Consider the following 9,817-nt stretch of genomic DNA (forward strand, 5'->3'; position numbering starts at 1 on the left):
GAGAATTGCAAAAATTTTGATCAATTATCAAAGTATGCCATCAACATTGATGACCGCAACAAACTTTGAAAAAGTTTGATCAATTATCAAAGTAAATCGAAAAATATAAACTACATATCGTTACACAATCAATGTTTTAAGATTATCTTTTTATTTAAAGAAATTAATCAATCTATGTCATGTTAAGAATCAATCCATGAAAATTTCAATTTATGGTTGCTCAAATAAATGAAGATAATATCATTACTATATATGCCATCAACATTGATGACAGCAACAAACTTTGAAAGTACCATTTTAAATATTTTCTACTTCTATTTTGGATAATGCATAGATAATTAATTTTAGTGCTATACTGTCAAATAAATCTCAACTAACTAACTCAATTCATTATTAATTTTAATCTTGATCATTGTGTGTTTAAAGATATCCAAACTCGATAAAGATTGACTATGGCGTTAAAAGAGGAAAATTACTTGGACTTGAGAGTACAAAACTTCCAGCAGATTATAAGTTTTATCAGTAAATAAAATTGGTTCGCCAAAGAAGATAAATGAGATCTAACTCTGGAGCTCGGGACATGGATGATATTGAGCACAGCCAATAGACAAGATAACACGATCCATGATCAGCCCGTGGAGCGTTCCACGATCGTGGATTGTTAGAGTTAATTTTTGATGCTACTCTTTTGTTTCAGAAAAGTTGTTAGGGGTTGAAAAACTATTAAAAAGAAACAAAGGGTAATGATTTGAGGGCATCTTGTAATAGGAGATTAGAGAAAGTTGCATTGAAGATATTTATGGAGCTAAGAGATTCCGGACATCAAAGAATACGTGGAGATTTACTAGAGACATTGACAAACATTACAATCAAAATTTTATATTCCTTAATCTTATTTTCCAATTGTAAAATGTTTTTATTGATTTCAATAGATTGTATCTACGATGCTATGGAGTAATTTTTTATTCTAGAATTAGAGAGTAACCCAATGACCTTTTGACTTTGAAAATGTAAAATTTTTTTATCTTATTAATGTCAAGATTATTTTTTATTCAATTTTAGCATACTTAACAAAATGTTAATAATTATGAATATATTAACATATGTTTACAAGACCTAGAGATTGAAAGATAAATTGAGAGGTGAATCCTAAATTCAAATCTAACTTAAATTTTTTTTATCATGAAAGAAATTCAATTTTTTTTGAGGATAACATTAATTATCAAAGAGTTTAAAGGGTTTAAAATGATTCAATTACTATCATAATAAGAATTGCATCATGATAAACACATCGTTGTATTTCGATAAGAAATATCAATTACCTGAAGATAATTCATCTATAAGAATAATCTAACATGTAAGAAAGGAAACATAATTGAATTGTTGATACTCATTGTGATAAAATCGAAATTCTAAAATTATCTTAAGATTTAATTTCTCATTCAATCTTTTATTCACTTTTCTAATTTGATTAAGTTTTTTTATTACAACTACTTATTCACCATTGATTTCATCTAAATAGTTTATTTTATATGTAATTGATAATCCTAAAGGATATTTTTATTATTTGACAAATTTCGCATGCATCACCTTATCGCTGAAGATCCCTTGTCTAGGATCGTCTAAGACATCAGAGGATATTTCAGAATTCAAAACGATCCATAAACTATCGTCTATGCAAGGTATTAAATGGAAAACAGACCCATTGCATCATCCTTCTTGCTATCCATGCTGTCTATCTTATCTACCCAAATAAACAAGAGGAAGGATCAAATATATAAGTGGTTGCAAGTTTAAACCAGTAGCAAAGAGAAACCAAAAAAACAATTGAGAAGGTTAATTAGATATATCGAACATATAAAAAACCAAATAATGTTACATGTGATAATTACAACCCACTGATTAGATTTCTTTACCTGTTTATCTTGTAGCTCCGGATCACCACAACTATAATTACACAGAGAGGATGTTAGAAAGAAATAGTCCCTCTGAACCAAGTGTTTTATCTACCCCTCTATCGAACAACTCAAACGAGCAGATGTTTTGTGCGACACATCTTAAGCGAAAGTGGTGGACTCATCTCCACGGCAAGAACAATACTTGAAGAGCATAACTTGAGCTTGTAGGACAAAGAGACTCATCAAACATTTTTGATTTCTCTGTACCATCTTCTGTATGATTTGTGGATCATCTCAAACTCGGAAAAAGCTTCACCGACATTCGTCATGGACTTCATTCACACACGCTTAAGCCTTGGAGTCTTTCTCAGGGATGTGTAGAAAGAAACCAATCAAGGAGTTCTGAGCTCTTTCTCAAGGGTCACAAGGAAGGAAAAACTATAGTTTTGCCAAGCACGAAAAGCACGAGCGTTAGTTCAAGGAAGAAAATAGTATTCACCAAGGTACGGTCAACTGTCCAACCGAAAATTGTAATGCCACCAGGGTTGGACTGCAGATAAATAACTGTAAAAACGATAAGAAAGAAGCATAAGTAGAAGACCATATATCAATGGCATTCTAAAGGCAGTGTTTTATGACTAACTTTGGCATAAGAACTGTATACAGAAGAACCTCATGGTGGTTGGCATAAAAACAATATATACACAAAATTAATAAAGACAATCCAACTAGAAAAAGCTGTTCCGTAACATATTTATCATTAGATAAAATGCAACCGTTTCAATTACATTATCCAGTTGAAACAATCTGATAGGCAAAACTAATAGCACTTGCCAAAAGTGTTCAAACTATCAAAAGTAAATATCAACTGGATAAACCTAAAAAATCCATTGATGGAGGAAAATATAGGGGAAAACATACACTTAAACATAGTTTTGGCATTCACGAGGTGTTATTTTATATAGCAAGAGGATCAAAAACAAATCCAATTAGGGCACTCAGAACAAGCAGATCGAAGGGAAAATGTCAATCTTAGGAAAAGGTAAAGGAATTTGCAGAATGTATCAGTCCTAGTATCTGATAGAGTAGTTATTCATTTGTTGCATAACTTTGTGGGATATTCATTCTCTGATTGTGGCAACCTATTTAAATCATTTATATATTTTTAGAACCTTTAAGCTGTAACATATCAATTGAGATTTTCTTAAACAGTTCAGCAGCTTTAATGCTTATCTCTCATACTTCATGTATGTGATGAGACTCTTTCATATCCATGATTCCCAGAATATAAGGACTCCCAGAATCCAGCTTTGTAGGGAGAGAGGGGTGGTCGAGCAGCATAGTTCATTCTACAATAGAATATCAAACTAAACATATAATACTTGAGAATGCTAACAATTATGCCACCATAGAACAAGATTAAGGGGGTGTTTGGTTTAAGGTTCCCCAGATGTAAATGTTCCGTTGAGTTCTCGAAATTTGTGCAATGGACAGATGATGGGTGTTTGGGTTTAGATGGTGAATGTACATATGGGGTTGGGATAACCGAAAATTGGGGGTTGGCAAAAAGGACCTGTGGAGGTCCTTTTTGCCAACCTGAAAGTTCAAATTACACATCTACCCTTGTGAAAAATATATATGGATTTTTTATTTTTCTTAGTAAGGGTAAATAAGTAAATGGATATCCAAAATACAACTCAACTTCATATTCACCAAACACTCTATTTACATTTATATTTTTTCAACTTTTTCTCAACCCCAACTATACATTTACATATTTTCAACCCCAACTTTCCGTTGAAAAAATACAACTTAAAACCAAACACCTCCTAAGAGTCTTTGAAATCTGCCATTAGTGCTTCTCAGTTTATATGCTCATGTCGTTGTGGTGCCTTTGAGTCATTTTACAAACTAAGTATATTAGTAACCTAAATGTGGAAAAACTGCAATCAATAACACAAAGGCAGAACCAAATTAGTAGTTCCAATTTGTTTCACTGTATGCACGCTCAATTCATTCTGATAAAAGAGAAAGGTTTAAAATCATATAAGGAGGCTGAACAGTGTCAATAAAGCAATAATGTTCTAAAGTAAGGCAAGCCCCTTCATCAGTTTCTTATGAGTGAATGCTAACTTAGAATATCAATCATACCATGGTTGCACTTTTCAGCCTGCATTTGCAGCAGTATAAAATGTTGGTTTAAACCTAATTAAGTTAGATTACTACTAATTTCATAAAGAATATAGACTGTCAGATATGAGACGCATACATGGTGAATAGAAAAAAAATCAACTTATGCATCAAAAAGAACTTCAAAATAAAAAGTGTGAGTACATGTTACATACCAAGTGCTTGCCGCTTGAGATATGAGGTAAGAGAAGCTAACTGAGAATTGCTATGTATTGTCACATTTTCTAGAGATTCCAGATCACTTTCAGAATAATCTGTTAGAAAGGAACTTGCCGCAACAACCTCAATATTGCTTGAGCCGTTTGCAGTCCTCATGTGAGACCCAGTCGGACAGCATGTTGTATAGGCATGCCATCTACTTGCTAAGGATGCAATGCCTTGAGCCCTATGAGAAATTTTAGAAGCTGCGTTCAAACAGAGAACGACAACAACTACTTGAACAACGGAAGAGACCTGTTAACATGAAAATACAGATTAATTTTCATATTCTAGAGATGTTTTTTCTGGGAAACTCAGAACTAGTACATGAAACTGAAAATAGTGTCATAGAACTTTATACTTACGGCTAAGCTTCCAGCGTTGGTGAAATTAATATTTCCACTATATCCAGTGGTCTGAAAAAGGGTGACAAATTGACTCACTGTGACAGCCAAGAAAAGCAAAAGGAGGAATATGCGGAACCTATGACTGATTTTTGAAAGATAAAAGCGTAAGCGCATATGTTCCTCCAAGCACAGAAAAGTTTCTACATCTCTTTCCAAAAAATTTCCAAAGTCTTCAAAGTGAATAATTTGCAAATTACAGACAAGATTGAATAACAAACAAGCTGATAAAAGAATGATTGTTAAATAAACCCATGACAACATTGAAGCCACCAAAACTGCAGTGGATCTCCATGCAGACTCATGGAAGGTGTACACAAAGTGGACAGTTTCACGAGCAGCCATTACAATGAAGCATGGCAATATCCACCGAAGTAGCAAATGGAAGAACTCCTGCAATTTGATATACAATAAAATTCTCAGCAACATCAACAGAAGGTCAAATTTTCATTGTTGAGACAAAATATAAAAAAATCTAAAAAATAGAAAAATGGATCAATTTTGAAATCCAAGTAAACAAATCAGAAAAGAAAAGAGTCTCGATACTCACTACTATGTGGAAGTTCATGATATGCTACTCTTCCAATGTGCACTCAATATAAGAAATACTGAACTTAATAGGGAAAAAATGGAAAAGAAACATCACCTCTATGACAAATGAACTATAAGCTAGTACATGAATGGAAACTAGATGGCTGTATGAGTTGTTCCTTGTTTTGGAGAGAAAGAAACTGTTGAAAAAATGGAAGTGTGAAAAATATAAATTACAAGATGTGCTTGAGTTATACAATCTTTTATCAAAGCTCTATCATATGAATTATTTGAAGTTGGCCTTACTGAGATGGTGGATCTTCATAAATGAACTTCCTAGAAAAATGGAAATTAAGAAAGAATAGTTAAGCTATATATTCTAAGCTCTAAGCAAGGGGAGAACTCTGAATGGATTTTAGATTATGGTTTCCGTCATAATATTCCATGTCCCTAAACAAAGAACAAATTCTGAACTTATGTCTTCAAATTTGGATTCTTGTGAATATGTTATTTTAATCTATAAACAATAGAACCATTTCTGAACTTCTGATGGCATTTCTGGTCCCTAAAGAACTTTCCTCCATTGCATCATGAAAAGTTCGCATAAAATCTTTTCCAGTGGCAAAGACCTTGCCCCAGGGCAGGGCATTCTTTTCATTAATCATGTTTGTTCTAGCTCAAAACAAAACATGGAGGGGGTAAGATGAGGTCATAATATCTGACTGAGTTTAATTTAGGTAAGCAGGAAAACTCAATACAGCAGGATTTTATTATGCCAGTTTCTTTTGGTTGTGTTATATAAATCAAAATCTAGACAGTCAAACATATATATGGATCCACTGAAGAACTTATGGTCTAGAAACATATTGCACATTGTTGATAACCGTAATCATTATACTTTGTCACATAATTTTGTTAAAATAAATTTCAATAGTTGATATAAAAAAATGGTTTTGCTCTAGAGAGGAAGAATAACACATTCAACAATCAAGTAGGCAATAAATTGTATTTGTAGCTTGCACAGATGCCTTAACCGCATAATAAAACTGCTAGATAATCAACACATACAAAGGGTGTGCATATCACCTGTTTTGTATGCTGATATTCCACTATCAATTAATAGCATGATGCATAGAAAACAAAATAGGGGGGAAATGCATGGTTTTCAAAATCAAGACTGTATTGGGATTGGATGAAAAAACTTAAGCATCAGCATTATCTATTAGGACCAATGAAACTGCAATCATTGAGAAAAATAATTAAAAAAGCAAAAAAAAAATTGATATAAACGTGAACAAATGATATTGAATTATAATATACATATAGATTATGTTCATTAAATAGCATAATGGCAATATAATTAATTAGTATAATCAATTAACTAGATTAGTTGTATTATCAGTGATTCATATTATGATTATTATTAGGTTAATAGTGTCATATTATTATTGTTGTTATTTAATAATACATATCAATGAATATTATATCATAAAATTAAATATATAACTTTTAGAAATATTGATAGATAATAAATCATATTTTATTACTATAGAATAAATAATTAAATATTTGGTATTCACCCTTTTTAAACCAAATAGATTATGTTTTCACCAACAGTTGATCTAGTGGTAAGAGAGTTAAATCCAGAATGCCTTCTGCCAATGTGAGGTGTTCGAATTAGTATGACAGCTGTGTGGTGAGTAGACTATGGTTCACCAAGAGATCGGATTCATATCCATGTTATTCTATCTGGTATGGAAGCTTACAATTCAGAAATGGAAATAGAATTGCTACTTCTCGCCAAAAGTATCCAGGCAACCAAAGATGTTTTGGTATTCCTGAACTATAATTGCTCTCAGATCCTGCCGAATCCGGTCCTACTATACAATAAAATAATAATAATAAAATGTATCCAAGCAACCAAGTCCAAGGAAAAGACAAAAAACATAATATATAGTTTTCGTAACAATTGGTTCAATTTCCCCTTACGCAAAAGCAAGAACCGAGATAGTTTATTTCCATCCATCCATCTCATCATTGATCCAAAAGCTCCAAAGTTTCAATGATTATTTTGCCATGCTAATCGAAAAATATTGAACAATAAGAAATAATTCGTCGTCATTTGATATGCTCTAAACGAAAGATGAAGGAAAATAATCTGAAAACCAAAAGAGGAATCCCAATCGACCCAACCTGCATTTTTCGGACATACTCCTTCTGGAACCTCTCCACATGGCCGTGGTGCTGATCCACGAACAGGAACCGCCGGATCCCGTACTTGAGAAGGTTCCGAGAGATGCAAGCAAGTGAGACGCCGGCGAGCGAGACCTGGGATAGGAGGACGCAGAGCTCGAACTGCAGGACTTTGTATTTGTCGCAGGATGAGAGGGAGAACTGGGAGAGGAGGATGGAGGCGGAGGGAACGGCGATGCCTAGGAAGAGGAAGGCGGTCCAGGAGGCGGCGAGGCGAGCGCGGGAGGAGGAATCAGGGAAGCCGAGCAGGGTGAGGAAGCCCTCGAGACAGCGGAGCGCGGCGTCGAGATCCTTCTCCCCGCACCCTTCCGCTGCCGCCACGAGAGGCGCCTCATCTGCTCCGGCGTCCATGGTCGGGATCAGCTCGGAAGCAGAGAAAGAAGGCGGAGTCGAGGGAGCGAAAGGGGAGGGGGCAGCTTTAAAAGGTCGCCAAGACGCCAATAAGAAGAAGACACGAGATGCGACGCGAAAGCGCGGCTTCCGATGTGGATGGGCAACGACGAGGACACGACGTGCGCCAGCTTGGTGTCGTGACTTTAGTCGCAGTTGATTCGATGAGTGTTTCTGGGGAAACGTGTCGATGAAAATTAATGATTCCACGCAAGCACAAACACATGGCAGTTGACGGTTGGACAGATTTTATAAAAGAAACTAACAACTGTATGTGTTACAACACTCCGTCAGAAATTTAATTATTCTACGAGTAAAGATTTAAAATTTAAAAATATTTGCAAAGGATATATTGTAGTTTTAAATTTCCTCAAAGGATATATTATATACTTATTTTCGATTATACTCCTATCAAAAATTAATATATATTTTAAAAAAAAATATTCAAGCCACATAATAACTGAGTTATCTAAATATCACGTTGAACCTGTGCTTACTTTCCTTCCTTATTTTACATACCTCTTCTAATGGATTTAGGATTTAAAAGCATTTGCAAGGGATACATCTAGTTTTAAATTTCTCCAAAGGGTATACTTATTTTTTTATTATACTCTTATAAATAGCTAATATGATTCCTTTTTTTCTAAAACATTCGACCCACATAATATCTAAGCCATCCAAATGTTATGTTGAGCTTCGTGCTTATCTTATCTCTTTTTATTTTATATGCAACTCTTCCGATGGTACCAAACACACATTTTGGTAAGATTTTAATAGAGTAAAAAGTTGAAGAAAAACTTTAAAGGTCAAGTATTTTTCAAAGAAGACTGATGAAAAATTCAACATAACAGCTCATATGACAATTTCTCATTGATGTTCTTCAAGATATTCTTATATATGTATTATATCGGTTATATTATTTGTTCATTTGTAATATCAATTATGAATGATTTATATGAAGTATAATATATATTTATTTAGAAAATATTATTTTAAAATTTTTTATCATCCATGTTGGTAATCCAGTTTGGATTTTGATATTGACAAAGAGTTTAAAGTTAAGCTCTGATAAGTTGATATATATGTTGAATGCACAGGACGTAACAAGAAAGAGCTAGTTGGTCAGGTGGATCAAATACTAGTTAACGAGAGTCTTGGTGGACCAAGAGAACCGAACACTAAGCAAATGAAGTCCAAATAGATTAGATGGATTGGATATCTAGTAGGACAGACTCGATGAGTTTATAAGGACTGGGCATCGAGTCAAAGAAAGTTTTAGTGGGCCGAGTGAGTGGAAGCCTAAATAGGTTAGGTAGATCGGATGTTTAACCGAAGGTAAGAAAGATAAGTTCCTAGATTGGAGAGATCCTTCTGAAAACAAGGATAGGTAAGGAAGAGTCCTTTCTATAAGGACGGAAGCATCGATCAAACTAAGAGTCCTAATGGAATTACGAAATTGAGATCAGATAGTTATTTAACTATCAAACCTATAACATGCATTCATTTCATATTACTCTATTTTCTGCACTAACAGCATCCAATGTGGACGAGGATAAATCTTAGATGACTGACGTGACAGAGAATAAAGGTTAGAATGCTAATGTTTGTGTAGGAAGTACCAGATGATTGAACTTAAATTTTGATAATGGTAAAGGGTTCAAATTAAGTCTGTGAAATGGACTAATAAGTTGAACTAAGTGTGCAAGTAACATAAGGAAGTCCTAGTTGAGGCTCGGCAAAGGAAGCTCGAGTTGCGACTAGGCAAGGATGTTTGGATCGTTTAGGTGCAATGCGCGTGTTTACACATTTTGCAAACATGCGCAAAAATAACATAATAATTAACAAGAAATTATTACAATGCATGCATGCATAGACAAAAATAACAAGTATAAAGCATGACTGAAAATTAAAAATTTTCAAAATAGTAAATATTCTACATGTACCTTATTGATG

The 9,817-nt window shown here is 33.9% G+C and overlaps 1 protein-coding gene across 2 annotated transcripts; it reads right to left on the reverse strand.

The window, feature by feature from the left end:
* Window positions 1–1,811: 1,811 nt before the first annotated feature.
* LOC141822664 (uncharacterized) lies at window positions 1,812–7,828 on the reverse strand. Of its 2 annotated transcripts, XR_012601344.1 has the most exons (5): window positions 7,415–7,828; window positions 4,652–5,083; window positions 4,244–4,541; window positions 2,011–2,462; window positions 1,812–1,947 (listed from the first exon to the last, which is right to left on the reverse strand). XR_012601344.1 is itself a non-coding variant. In XM_074709997.1 (4 exons), exons 1-4 carry the CDS (start codon window positions 7,823–7,825, stop codon window positions 2,320–2,322), a joined length of 1,284 nt encoding a protein of 427 aa, XP_074566098.1. In that variant the 5' UTR covers window positions 7,826–7,828; the 3' UTR covers window positions 1,812–2,319. The 2 variants fall into 2 exon arrangements, 1 of the variants encoding a protein (XP_074566098.1); XM_074709997.1 differs by having other exon boundaries at window positions 1,812–2,462.
* Between the last annotated feature and the right edge of the window lie 1,989 nt (window positions 7,829–9,817).

Source organism: Curcuma longa, chromosome 3, assembly GCF_044706935.1.
Source record: "Curcuma longa cultivar G26 ecotype Majalengka, Jawa Barat chromosome 3, ITB_CL_G26_1.1, whole genome shotgun sequence".
NCBI classification, from domain to species: domain Eukaryota; kingdom Viridiplantae; phylum Streptophyta; class Magnoliopsida; order Zingiberales; family Zingiberaceae; genus Curcuma; species Curcuma longa.